The 13,902-nt window shown below is 47.2% G+C and overlaps 1 protein-coding gene across 3 annotated transcripts; it reads left to right on the top strand.

Moving 5' to 3' along the window:
* Nucleotides 1-5,927: 5,927 nt before the first annotated feature.
* Nucleotides 5,928-13,472, top strand: Pom121l2 (POM121 transmembrane nucleoporin like 2). Of its 3 annotated transcripts, none has more exons than XM_059263324.1 (2): nucleotides 6,047-7,384; nucleotides 13,115-13,472. In XM_059263324.1, exons 1-2 carry the CDS (start codon nucleotides 6,054-6,056, stop codon nucleotides 13,194-13,196), a joined length of 1,413 nt encoding a protein of 470 aa, XP_059119307.1. In that variant the 5' UTR covers nucleotides 6,047-6,053; the 3' UTR covers nucleotides 13,197-13,472. The 3 variants fall into 3 exon arrangements, with proteins under 3 accessions (XP_059119304.1, XP_059119307.1, XP_059119306.1); XM_059263323.1 differs by having other exon boundaries at nucleotides 6,047-7,559; XM_059263321.1 differs by lacking the exon at nucleotides 13,115-13,472 and having other exon boundaries at nucleotides 5,928-9,211.
* The last annotated feature ends 430 nt before the right edge of the window (nucleotides 13,473-13,902 follow it).

Here is a 13,902-nt window from a genome sequence, read left to right as displayed (position 1 = left end):
AGAGATAGCACATTCCATGTATTTTTGTGATACCTTTCTTTTTAACGGCTTGCTTTTTTTTTTAAATTGTATCTGAAAACAACAAACAAAACAGCTTTATTGTTCTCAACTAGTTGCTTTCCATTTCTCATCGTTGTTTTTTGTTGTCATCAAAAATGTCCTTTTTGGGTGCTCCGTGGACAGACACATATTGAGGATCTTATAAGGATATACTGAAGACAATCACTTGGCTCCTTCATGTGAACATGACCACTTACAAAACTATAGGTAAATACAAAGCATTTTGATGACATTATAGTTCTTGAGAACATGGTTTCTTGGGCTTCCAGTAAACAGTAATAGCCCACAAAATGAATACCAAATCCTGTGGAATTTCAGTTACCTCCTTAGCTGTTTTTCCTGAATCCAAGAATGCATTTGCTGTATTACCCAGCCATCATGGTATTTGCTGCACATATTTCTAGGTCCCTTATAGGAACCATGTGGTTTCCTCGGTAGGGCTCCAAACTGACTTTGGTATTCAGAGGTTCAAACTCATGCCCAGGTGTCCTGGATTCCTTCCTTATGCAATAAGTTTCTACTTCTGACAACGAATATTGAAGGAATTGTACATTTCAGTGTCCCGTGAACACCTGAATGGATTTAAAAGGTTGTTTCTGAAACCTTTAGCATTCCTGGAAGATGGTGTGTTTTGTGTATGAAAGAGACGTGGAACATTGGTGGCCAGGGGCCAGATCTGGAAGATACCCTTTAAAGCAAAGTGGAATGACGATTGGTACCTGCTGGTGTTCCTGCCCTTGTATACTTTCCTACTTCCCGTGGGGAAGCTGAGCTCTCTAATAACTTAAGGGAAAATTATGAGGTGGGGTGACAAAGGAGTCCCTCTCTGGAGTCTGAAGCCTCTACCAGCTGAGAATCATGCTTTCCAGCAAAAGGAAGGTTGCAAATGCTGTGAAGGTTGCCAACACAGAAGTAGAATTACTTTCCTTCCTCCCTCCCTCCCTCCCTCCCTCCCTCTCTTCCTTATTTCCTGCTGTTGTTGTTCTTTGTCTTTTTGTTTTTTTTTCTGAGACAGGGTTTTTCTTTGTAGCCCTGGCTGTCCTAGAACTCACCCTGTAGATCAGGCCGGCCTTGAACTCAGAGATCTGCCTGCATCTGCCTCTTGAGTGCTGGGGTTAAAGGCATGTGCCACCACCACACAATTACTTTTATACAGAAATATTTTCAAATAAAAATGTGGAAATAGCCAAGCATGCTGCCTGGCATATGCCATTTAGCCTAGCTATTGGGAGATGGAGGCGGGTAGATCTCCTCTGACTTGAGGCCAGACTGGTCTCCACAGCAAGTTCCAGCCCAGCCAGGATTGCACAGTGACACTCTGTCTCAAAAAAAAAAACAAAAACAAAAACAAAAAATAACACAACAACCCCCCCCACACAAAACAAAACAAAACCAAATAAACAAAAAACAACAAAAAATAAAAATTTAAATAGCAATAAACAGAGTTAAGGCTTGAATATATGTGACTTGGGTAGGGGCTCCTCCCTCTCCCAGACAGTTTCTAGGAGTTTTACAAATAAAACCATTAAGTCTACAGAAGTGATAACCTAATTTCCTGGATTCCTGTGGTCTGTAGTTGTTCCTTCTCAGTGGTAATCCTGTTAGTTGCTACCCAGGAACTACCTTGTGATTTCATTTAAATTCCTTAGCAACCACTTAAATAAATGGTTAAAGATAATAACTTCATAACTCACCTGAATCATATATATGGCTGTTCATAAAGACAATGAGGTGCCGCTCTTTGACCTCATAGTTCTCAGCTGTCTTGCCAGCCCCCACCACACCCCCAGTCTGAGCTCTAGGCCCCCACCACACCCCCAGTCTGAGCTCTAGGCCCCCACCACACCCCCAGCATCTCTCACTATCTAATCCCCTTGTCTAAAAATCAATTGTAAAAACGTTTTTCAATAAACTCCTGACGGGTCTCATATGTGGGGTTCAAAGAGACACTGAGATGGATTGTTGGTAAGAAATTCAGGAGTTATTAACTCCATGGACAGACAGACAGACCACAGCATAGTGTGGACTCTGGGAGAGTTCAGGAGTTATTAACTCCATGGACAGACAGACAGACCACAGCATAGTGTGGGCTCTGGGGGAGTTCAGGAGTTATTAACTCCATGGACAGACAGACAGACCACAGCATAGTGTGGACTCTGGAGGAGTTCAGGAATTATTAACTCCATGGACAGACAGACAGACCACAGCATAGAGGGGGCTCTGGGGGAGTTCAGGCCTGAGCATCACAAAGACAGCATGGCAAGGCTCTGAAGAGAATCTAGTGGCTGAGCCTGGGGTTGGATCTTACAGCTCTCCAGGGAGTGTGCAGCCAGACTTGATTCCCCAGCCAGAGGCAGGGAAGGAGAAGGGGAGCAAGAATGTGTTGCAACTAACACCCCTTCCAGGTACCCAGAAGTCTGTTAGCTAGAGATTCAAAGACAACATCTAACAGACAGTAGCCTGGAACTCACTGTGTAGACCAGGCTGGGTTGTGACTCACTGTGTAGACCAGGCTGGGTTGTGACTCACTGTGTAGACCAGGCTGGGTTGTGACTCACTACGTAGACCGGGCTGGCCTGGAACTCACAGAGATCCACCTGTCGATGGGGTGCCTGCTGGTATCTGTGAGAGGAGAACTCATACAGACATTGAAGCTTGAGCAGCAGTCCTGACCTAACATTACATTACTGGCCTTTTAGTTTATAAGGGACCCTGACTCTCCCCAGTGGGATTGCTTCTCCCCAGAACCCCTGCTATGCTATTCTCTGTCCATAGAATTAATAGCTCTTCCATTAAACTTTTTAGCCCCAACAATCTGCCTCAGTGTCCCTACTTCCAAGACCTTTCAGCTCTAATTCTGCTTCATACTGGCCTATTCTGAAATTCTTTTCTATGGTAAAGCCAAAGATCCAGCTTTGCCCTAATGGAGGCCTCTGAGAGGGAACTGTGGACTTGGTTGTGTCTCTCTGCCTCTGCCACTGCTGGAAATAGGCCCAGCATTAAGAGATACTACACAGACTTCCAAGTGTCTCTCACGACTTCAACTTTTTCATTGTATTGTTACTTTGCTTTCGGTTCTTTTAAGACAGGTCTCATGTAGCCCAGGCTAGTGCACCAAGAATGATCTTTCAAAAAATGTACTGTTCTGTGTATGGGTATTTTGCCTGGATGATTTTGTGTCTGTGGGTCTACCACCTCAGATGAGCCCGCAGAGGCCAGAAGAGGATATCAGATCCCCCAGAAACTGGAGTTATAAATGTTTGTTAACATTGGATTTCTAGAAGATAAGCCAGGAGGATGGTCTTAAATGTCTGACCTTTCTGTCTGTTCTAAGATTACAGGCATGTGCCACTAAGCCTAGTTTAACTTACACTTGTTTTGATTTTGCCGTTTTCCCAGGTATATGGTGGTGGTGTAGTGTGTTTAATATGCATGTCCTTGATTAACAGCGAAGCTGAGGGCCTTTGCTTGTCTGCTGATGATCTGGACAGTTTTCTCCCAAGTACTGTGCTTTTCCTATAGGTCCCCCTCTACTGAGGACCATTTCTAAGTGCCCTGCATAGCTCGTTAACAAGAAACTGGTTTCAGCTAAAACTCACCCCGCTCTCCAGCTTCACTTTCAACCTTCTTTAATGTCTTATGAAACAGAATATTATTTTTAAATATAACCTAACATAGAATTATTTTCAAAGTCTCAGTATTTTCCTTTTTGGTTAGCATATTCAGTATCCTGTTTAAGGAACTGTTGCCTTTCGTGTTAATTTCTGCAAGATTTGTTTCATCTTTTACACACTGATTTTTGTTTATGTAAAATAAAGGACCTGCTTTATTTTTCCTGTGGGAAGTGTTCAAAGGATACAATAGTATTTATTGGAAAGATCTCCTGGGTTCCTACTACTGCCTGGTACCATCTTTTCCCACAAATATTTGATTCTTTTTCTGGGCACTCAGTTTGATTACACTGGTTGATTTTATATATATTTATATATATTCACGCTGCACATTCTTTTAGTTACTGATTTTTAACCAGAATGGGATTAGAAATTGATAACAAAATGAAAACCATAAAATTCCCACATTTTCAAGTTAAACAATGTAATTCTAACCCCCATTATAAGGGGTTAAAGAAGTTTCGGTGCAGCTGAGTGCAATGGTGCACACTTATTATCCCACCATTTGTGAGCTTGAGGCAAGATCATCACAAGTTCCAGGCCAGTCTGAGCTACATAGCAATGTCATGTTTCGAAAGAAAAGCAAAAATCCCATCAGTCAAATTTTACTACTTAAAAAATAACAACAAAAACACCACTACCACACAACCCACCCCAGTTAGCTGATACATCTCTGGCCTTTCTATTAATTCACTTTGGTTTTGCCCCAGCCTTAAGCAACCAGCAATCATTTCTGTGGATTTACCCACTCTCTTTCATAGAAACAGAATCCCACAATTGTGGTTGTGGCGAGCTCTGACAATTGTGCGTAGCCAGGATTCATCATAAATACAACCTGCGCCTCAGTTACCCTCACCCAGTTCCTCTACGAAACCGCTTCTTGGAGACACATCATTGTTGGACTCACCCCTCTTTATTCTTGCCCTGTTTACATGACTAGTGGCATCTCAGTGTGATCTTCTAGAACTGTTTAATATTTGTCGATGCTCTATTGTTAGATATACAGATGTTTATAATTTCTATATTTTCTGAATATCCTCTAGTAACTTTGTGTGTGTAGTGCACTGTATGATTGAATGTGTGTGCACACATGTGTGTACATGTGGAGTCTCTCCACTTCAGTTAAAATTTTAAAAACTACAATTATATTGCCCGGCAGTGGTGGTACACACCTTTAATTCCAGCACTCGAGAGGCAGAGGCAGGCAGATCTCCGAGTTCTAGGCCCGCCTGGTCTGCAAAGCGAGTTCCAGGACAGTCAGAGCTGTCACACAGAGAAACTCTGTCTTAAAAAACCAAAACAAACAAAAATTACAACTATATTTAAAAATTACGTTTTGTTTGGGGTCTGTGTGGGAGCATGCTATTGTGTATTTGGAGGTCAGAGGACAACTTGTGGGAGTCAGCTTGTTCCTTCCACCAAGTGATCCTCAGGCTTGGACATCTTGCTTGTCGTACTGTTTGTTTGTTTGTTTGTTTGTTTGTTTTGTGTGTGCGCGCGGGGGTGATGGTTAGCTGGGGTTTTGGCGTGTTTACTTGTTTTGTCTTTGGTGAAAGGTAAGGTTCCAGCTCATACCTGGCCTGGCAGAGTTCTTTGATGGCAAATCCATGCCATTGGCTAGTATTGGAGTGTAGAGTGAAACATTCTCTAGCTTTTCCCTGTTCAACACACTAATTCTGAAAGTGAAAAAAAAAGATATGATAGTGAAGAGCACTAAGTGTCTTCTAACTGTCCCTTTCCTGCCAGGGTTCAGCTTAACATCAAGGTTACAAACCTGGGTTTGGCCGCCCGGAGGCACTGATGGAACCGAGAGATATCACCTCCGTCTGCAAGGTGGGCTGCTGCCTTTCCCACTGACAGCTCACAATGCCCTGTGGCCTGCCTGCACAGTTCCATCGGTGCTATTGTGTCGCATGCACTCTCGAGCCCACCCGCCCCTGCCCTCCCCAAACACTCTGTAGGATTCAAATCGCGCAGAGTCGCTCCCAGCTCAGAGGGTGGGGAACTGGCACGCGGACGGATGCGCTTCCAGGTCCAGGGCCCGGTCCTGGCTGGATGCTGGACACCGAGCCCGGTTGAGCTCTGCCCACGTCGCCCTGGAAAAAGCCGGTACCGCGCTCAGACCGCAGATCCCAGGGCGGGCCGACACGGTTGCCGAGGCTCGCGTGTCCCCAGCTCCCTGGCACCCTCGCGCTTTTCTTGCACCCGTGGCCCAACCGTCACTCGAGCCGCGGATGCTTGGACTCGGCCGTCTCCGCCGACCTCCGAAACCCCAGAAGCCGAAAGCGGGCTGGAAGCGACGGTCCACCCGCGCCTCTCCGCATGGGCAGCTACCTGGGCAAAGCGGGGTCGTCGCCGCGGTCCCCGGGCCAGGGGCGCGCAGACGCCCGGGAGAAGCCCGCCCCCCGCCGACCGGCCAGGCCCCTCTACCAGGTCCACCGGGTGCAGCACGTCCACCGCGCCCAGCCCGCCCGGCGGCACAGGCCGGCCCGGAAGCCGCCAGACTGGGACCCCGCCAATCCCGCCGCCTTCGTCAGCGAGGCCTGGAGGCGCTTTCCCATGAAGAGGCCGCAGAACCCCATCATGGGCTCGCTTCCTTCGGACTGGTGGGAAAGTTACCTCCGGCGGAATATTTGGTCCCTTCGGCACCCGAGGGCCACCTGGAGTCCGGTGACGGTCAAGATCTCGCCGCCGGAGCGGAGGCCGCGGCCCTCGTTCTCCGCCTCCTCGAAGGTGGTGAACTCTGCGGGACCCTCGGAGGAGCCACCAGGCGGGTGTGGAAGGGACCCGGTGCTGCAGGCCCTCCTCGAGTGCAGGAAGGGCAGAGCCAGGTGGGAAGAGCCGCTGTCCCCCGACGGCTCGGACGGCAAAAGGAATTCCGCCAGCCCGTGGTCCGCCTTTAAGCCCCTGTTGAAAAGCGGGGCCACCGTTTCGTTTGTGGCCAGGCCCGGGTCTCTGAAAAGGAGCCTCCACGCCCAGAGCTCAGATCACAAACGGAAGAGGCCCAGTTGTTCCTCCGTGGCCCTCTTGGCTAGCATATGCACACGCGGCCCCCTCAGCACTACAAGAAACGCTATTACCAGCTCTTACAGTTCTTCCAGATATCTCTCAGAGTCTTGGAAGAGACATTTTTCCAGGACATCAGTCCAGACTCCAGAATGGCCACTGAAAAAGACAGGGGGAAGTCCTAATTCTCACCCCTTAGTCACACCCAGCATCTCCGGGCAGCCGAACTGGGTGGTTCCTCCACTGTCATCTGCTCCTAGGGACCTGCTGACCACACCTTGCCAGCAAGGCTGCGTTGTCACTGAAGAGGACCTGACCTTAGAGAGCCAAACTGGGCCGTGCAACCAAACCACAGACGCTACAACTGGGACCGCCACAGACTGCATTCCTGAGACCAGGGCTAGTGTCCAGCCTCCCTTGCCTCTCAGTCCGCCTTCCTCTGAGACAGTAGTCAGTACCCACATGAGTCCTCAGCTGGGAAGCTCAGAGAACATGCCTGTTCCACATGGGTGCTCACAGTTAGAGCACCTTCAAGGCATCTCCTCAGACTCAAAACCCTCAATTGCTTCCATCCAGGTGTCTCCAAGTTCTCCCACATCGCCAGTCACTGATTCCAACTGGCTATCTTCAGTCCCTCAGGCTCACAGGTCTGCGGCACCCCCACACTCGTCTGTCATTATCCCCACCGCACCTACCACACAAAACACTCTGCTTAGGGTGGTGAGTAGCCCAATTCTCCATCTTCCTGCATCTGTACTTCCTGTGGAGACGTCTGCTCACCCAGCATTAAGACCTGTTCTGGGGCCTGTACACAATAGTGAGGTGAGAGACTCCTCATATTCCAGAATTTCTGTCATGGCTGCTGGAGCATCATCAAGCTCTTCTCTTTCCACAACTCCGAGCATCTTAAGGCCCACCTGCAAGCCTATCTTTGGCAGTATAGAACCACTTAAAACTATGCCGGTGACAGCTCCTGTGTCCACCCAGCAGGCCTCTCCTCCTTCACTGATTTCTGCTTCTGCCCATCTCTTCCATGGCCTAGCCACAGCCCCCTCTATGGTTACATCTGCCATTACAGCCAGCACATCCAGAGATCCTGGTGTGGACTTGAACATAGTGACTAGCACCATGGGCAACTCTTACTCTGTCCCTTCTTGCCACACTTTACTGCTTGGCACTTCCCAGGGTTTTTCCTCAGCCACCGATTTAGTTTTCCCATGCCAGCACCCTACAGCCCCCACTGTACACACAGTCACCATCTTCAGCCAGGTCCTCACTAGTGCCATCCAGATATCCCCTCTCAGAAGCACTGCTAAACTGAAGGGGCCGAGCAGACCTCCACCAGCTTCAGGCTTACCGTCCACAAACAAGCGTACCGTGACCTCGAGCGTCTCCAGTGTGACTTCAGCACTCACGACATCTTTAGGGTCAAGCCCAAAGTCACCTTTGCCACCATCCCAAAGAAGTCCTTCCCAGGCTTCACCCGGGGCCACAGAGAGGCAGAAGCAATGCTCTCCTCCACTAGCTCCCGTCCCAAGCTTCAGTACCTCTTTCCTTCCAGGGAACTCAGTTGTGTCCCCAACCCAGACGCTGCCTCCTGCTCAAATGGCCCTCAGCAAGCCTACACTGCCAGCTTCTGGGGGGTTGACATCTTCAGCCTCTGTTATCCACACTTCCGGCAGCATCCAGCCAGGTTTGGGCAGCACTCTAGCTGGTTTTCCATTCAGTAAAGCTAGCTCAACCACCCTGGGGGTTGTCAGACAGAACCACCAGAGCGGGGCCTACAGCTCAGTATTTGGTAGCACAGCCCCGAGACCTTTTGCTTTTGGAGGATTGGTGACCCCGATGGACTGTGGGGAGCCTGATGTCATTATGGCTGCCCCACAAAGGAGCACGTCTTGTGTAAGACAGAGTGAGACCCCAAGCACCCTGGCTCCCTTTGTACAGTGCTGGAACCAGAACATGCAGAGCCTTCCTAGCCAGATCACACCTCTGGTCAGTGTCACTGCAAGAAAGACTGTGGCTGGGGCCCCCTCTCTGGTCCCCTTTGCTCAGAGTACCCCTATACCTGAAGCCACTAAGGCAGGTAGTAGTCTTGGCTTTGGGATGTCCTCTCCAACTGTGCAGGGTTCTGTGGGGAGAGACCCTGTCAGACCATGGGCACCTTCATTCTGTATTGGTACAAAATCAAAAACTCCAAGGAATCGGGAGCCAGGGCGCCCCCGAAGATATCATACTTACAAGAAATAGTCCACGGTCCCTGTCCGATTGCAATGAAGAGCCTCAATCTCTTCCAATTCTATATACCAAACATATCCCAGATCAAAAGTGAAAGCTGTAGGTGTCCCCTCTGTGTGTCCTCATCTAAATCTTCCAAGAAGGTAGGCCACTAATGTGTCATCTAGTGTTGGTAGGGAATGGGGCTGCATGGGACTACAGCTCCTGGAACAGAGTAGAAACTCTGATTCCGTTTCCCACCCACACCTCCCTGTATAACTGTGAGCTCCACAAGGGCATAGCCTCCCATTTGGGGAGTGGCCATGGCAGGAAGGTAACAAGCATCTTCGGGAGGAGATAGGTTGATCTTACACCTCAGCCTTCCTTTATTAGGGCTCTAAGAAGAGCTTGGCTGTCTAATCCCATAGAGACAGTAAGTTTTCAGTTCTTACTGCTTGTTTCTCTGGTTTCTTGGGGGTGTTTGTGTGTAATCTGATCTGCGTTGAGTCTGTTCTTGGGAGTGAAGGTCATCTCTTGTGTGTTGCTATTTACACCACTTTCTTTTGAAAGTTGCCCCAGTCCCCCCCCCCCCAAACTGGCAATGGCTTAGCCCCACCCTTCTTTTGGTCAGTTTAATGTACAAGACTAACTGGTGAAGATCCAGCCTATCAGACCTGAAAAGTCATTCCTCAGTCTGGGAAAGGGAGGTTCTTGGCCGGTTCCCTCCAGGATCAAAGTAGGCCAATTCCTATCTACCAGCTTCTCCACTTGCTGCCTCCACTTGGTGTTCATGGAGACTTGCTCTTCTTACTCTGTTGGTTTCTGTATGAGCGGTGGGAAGCTGGCAAAACCAAATTTCAATTGCATAGATCCATCGCAGCTTGGCCGATGCGACCAGTCAAACAGCACTGCTTCAGGGCTGCAAGGGCAGACTCACCCTAAGTGCACAGCAGCGGTTTGACCTTGAAGGATGGTATTCCGGAAGTGGGAAGGCAGAGGAGATGGCCAGGATGCTGAAGCCCTTTTCTTGTCTCTACATCATAGACCATGATAGGAACTGCAAAATGCCCAAGTAGGGAAACCAAAGCTTACACTTCATTTCTATTTCTTTTTATTTGTGCCTCATCAAATCAACTCTTTGTGTATTCACGTCTTTGTCAGAGGGGACCATCAGGACATGAAGCCCTTAGGCCAAACAACAAGGCATCCGGAAGGGAGGACAGCAGGAACCTACACCTTCTCCAGCCGCAAACAGCAGCAAGGGTGTGCAGGAGCTGGGCGTCTTCCTTTGCAAAGGGTGTGCAGGAGCTGGGCGTCTTCCTTTGCAAAGGGTGTGCAGGAGCTGGGTCTTCCTTTGCGCCTCTTTACAACAACAACCTCACACACTGAGGCATACATGACTCTTTGGGTACATTCATTACATATTTCCTATTTTACAGATACCTCGGAGAAAGTCTAATTGGAAAAAATCATCTTAAATTGAATGATAAAATAAAAATACATTGTTGAAAAAAAGTCTATGATACAGGAATTACTGTCAAGCTCTTATAAGCTACCAGAGCAGAAAAACGTTAGCAAATTTGCCTGAAGTCCCTCAGCAAAGACTAGATTTAAGCCCTCGTGACTGTAGAGTGTGCTTATTTCTCACCCTCCAATCACCCAAGTTAGAAACACCTGGCTCTAAATATCTGTGCTGGTTGGCATTGATTTATTTATTTGTTTGTTTGTTTGTTTACTTATTTGTGTATTTGTGAGATTGGGGTTTGAACCAGGACTTTACAAATGTTAGGCTAGTGCCCTGCCATTTAGTTACATCCTCAGTCCTGTCTCAACTTTAATAGGTTTTTTAATATTATTACTGCATGATGTGTGCCTGGGCATGTGTGCCATGGCATGTGTGTCAAGGTCAGGGGAGCTTCTTCCCTCCCTCCACCACGTGGGTTCCAGGTTTCAGGGACTGAGCTCCCATCACCAGGCTGTGCTACAAGTGCCTTGATCCACTGAATCATCTCAATGGCCCAGTTTCAACTTTCAAAGACATTCCCAAGATGGCTATCTAATTGAATGGCGACAGAAGGAAAGCATTAGACACGAGCTACTGTTCTTTGCAGTGTCTAGGGATAGTTGTATGTCTGTGCACAGCCCTTTGTACTGGTCATTCAGTGATCCAGAACAATTCCTATTTAAGAGAATCACCATGTAGTGGGGACTTGTTAACTAGCCAATGATTCTAACACAAGGGACAAGAGCTTAGAAATGGGAGTGAACAGAGGAATACTTTGACTAGAATTTGAGACTTGAATTCTGCCTGACAGTACATATTGTCATCAAATGGACAATCTTATTGCAGGCCAACCTCAAACCACATGTTCAGGCAGGAAAGGAAGGTCACCAAGACGTGCTGGCGTCACTTCCAAAAAGTCAGGTATAACTATGGTGAGCAGAAGCGGGTGGTGGACATGACTGCAAGCCACGCAACACAATGTGGATAGCATCTTGAATACACCGGGTCGCTGTGACTAGACTGAGCAGCATAGAAGCAGGTCTAGACTTGGCGTTTAGATTACTCTGGCTGTCATGTGAAGAGAGACTAAAATAGGAAAAGACTGGGGACCTGGGGTTGTGTAAAAGACTTTCCGAGTAACAGAAACATATTAACAATGTGAGATGGAGGATTGGGGGTGTAAGAGTCAGTACAGTGTTTTCCCAGCATGTGTGAAGCCCTGGGTTTTATCCCCAGCACTGCCTAGTGGATCAGAAGTTCAAGGTCATCCTCCTGGGCCTGGGATATTTGAAACCCTGTCTCAAGAAAAAAAAGAAAAAAAGGAAAGAAAAAGTCCACGTTGAGGAAAGGTTATGGAGCAGAATTTGGGGAAAGGCTCTAATTGGGATTTCCTCCTTGGTCCTTTAGAGTACTGATTGTTTTCTTTTGAGTGCTTGGGCTTTTTTAGATGCCCCCAGGGAAAAGCATGAACCTCCAGCAGCTGGAAACACTCTGATACCAGACTCCAAGCTCATTCCCATCTCTCAGAATCCAACCCACCCTCTTACATGACAATGCCTGTAGCCATGAGTTAGAAGTACAGACTGATATCATATATCATACATTATTTGTTCATTTCTTTCATTCAGCTGGAGCATACTGGGTTCCCTCAGGAAAACATAGAATAAGGTAAAAAGAATTGGCTCAGCTGGGCTGTGGTGGCGCACGCCTTTAATCCCGGCACTTGGGAGGCAGAGACAGGCAGATCTCTGAGTTCAAGGCCAGCCTGATCTACAAAGCTGCTGCACAAAGAAACCCTGTCTGGGGGCGAGGGCGGGGGCGGGGGCGGGGGCGGGGGGGAGGGAGGGGGGACACACACACACACACACGACCCAAAGGTGGTGGGAGATGAAAAAGAATTGGCTCTTGAATCTTCTGGATTTGATTTCCCAAAGGCTTCAATTGAGTTTCAGAAAGGCATAGCATTTGGAGACAATGAGATCACTAGAAAATTAGAAAAATTTTTCTGGAAGAAGAGCGCAGGGGCTGGCATGATGACTCAGTGGGTAAAGGCACTTGCTGCCAAGAATCCAGTCCACAAGGCCCACATGTTAAAAGGAGAAAACTACTGAGTTTTATACACTATACTGAGTATAGTGTCGTATGCCTTTAATCCCAGCACACAGAGAGGTGGGCTGATCTCTGCGAGTTTGAGGCCAGCCTGATCTACATAGTGAGTTCCAGGACGTTCAGAACTACTAATCAGACCCTGTCTCAAAACAAAACACCTTCCTCCCAATAATTGTCCTCCACAGGCCCACATTAGCACTTATAAGACAAATGGAATGCAATAAAAAGTTTAAAATATTTTTTTCAAAAGAAGAAAGAAAAGGAAATGGACCCCGAGGAATCGGCAAGCCCTTAAGACAGAAATCAGGGTATGAGGGACCTGAACCAGCCCCTGAGAAATTCTGATACCCAGTGCAGTGTCTTCAGAGATCTGTTAAGCACTACTTGTAGTCCTAAAGGGTAAAGTTCAGTTTCTTGATTACTAACATTGCCCTTGAAGAATATGTGATTTGACTTTCCCAATTTCTAAAAGTAGAAATTAAATTGAGCTCCAGAAAACTAAGAAATGTTGTTGTTTAACTGAGGTCTTAATCCATTTGATATTTAGGAAAAAGTGTCTTTTTGGAAGATGGAGCTGGACTTCAGAGGCCAAGAAAGATGTCCTGAGTGGGGACAAGTCTCTTCTGTGACTCTGCAGTGACTTCAGCAGAACACACGCCTTTCTATTATCGATCTATTCAACTTCCTCTTATGTATTATCTGGAGTAGGTGGACAAGTCCAGCACTAACAGAGTCCAGGAGTGGAGCAGAGACAACAACCCGGAGTCCCGGATGATGAATAAAAAGAGCCAGACTGTTTCTGGGGTGTTAATTCGATAGGAAGGGTAGTTAAGGCTTTTAACATATTCAAGGTAAATGATGTGCAAATACACAAATATGAAGAAACATAAAAAGGCATCAAACAATCTCTCTCTCTCTCTCTCTCTCTCTCTCTCTCTCTCTCTCTCTCTCTCGTGTGTGTGTGTGTGTGTGTGTGTGTGTGTGTGTGTGTGTGTTGCTAAGTATTAAACTTAAAACTTAAGAATGATAGTAAGTGCTTTATAGTTATTTTGTTCTTTAACTTTCATTAAATTCGATATTTTTGAGCTGAGTGTGGTGTTACACAGCTTTCATTCTAGCACTCTGTAGACAGAGGCAAATAGATATCTGTGAGTTCAAGGCCAACCTGGATCTTCATAGAGAGTTCCAGGACATCCAGAACTACATAGAAAGACCCTATTTCAAAAATAAAACAACCAAACAAAAAAAACCATTATAGTTTAGCACTTTTCTTTCTTTTAGAAAATCTAGTCACAAGATGAAAGGCTCATTTTAATGTAGAGAGAAACATTCCAA

This window comes from Peromyscus eremicus, chromosome 5, assembly GCF_949786415.1.
Source record: "Peromyscus eremicus chromosome 5, PerEre_H2_v1, whole genome shotgun sequence".
NCBI classification, from domain to species: domain Eukaryota; kingdom Metazoa; phylum Chordata; class Mammalia; order Rodentia; family Cricetidae; genus Peromyscus; species Peromyscus eremicus.
This window is presented reverse-complemented; position numbering and strand designations above follow the sequence as displayed.

Bases quoted from the DNA above. Each gene is read 5' to 3' on its own strand.
- Pom121l2 (XM_059263321.1), top strand. From the start codon at position 6,054: ATGGGCAGCTACCTGGGCAAAGCGGGGTCGTCGCCGCGGTCCCCGGGC.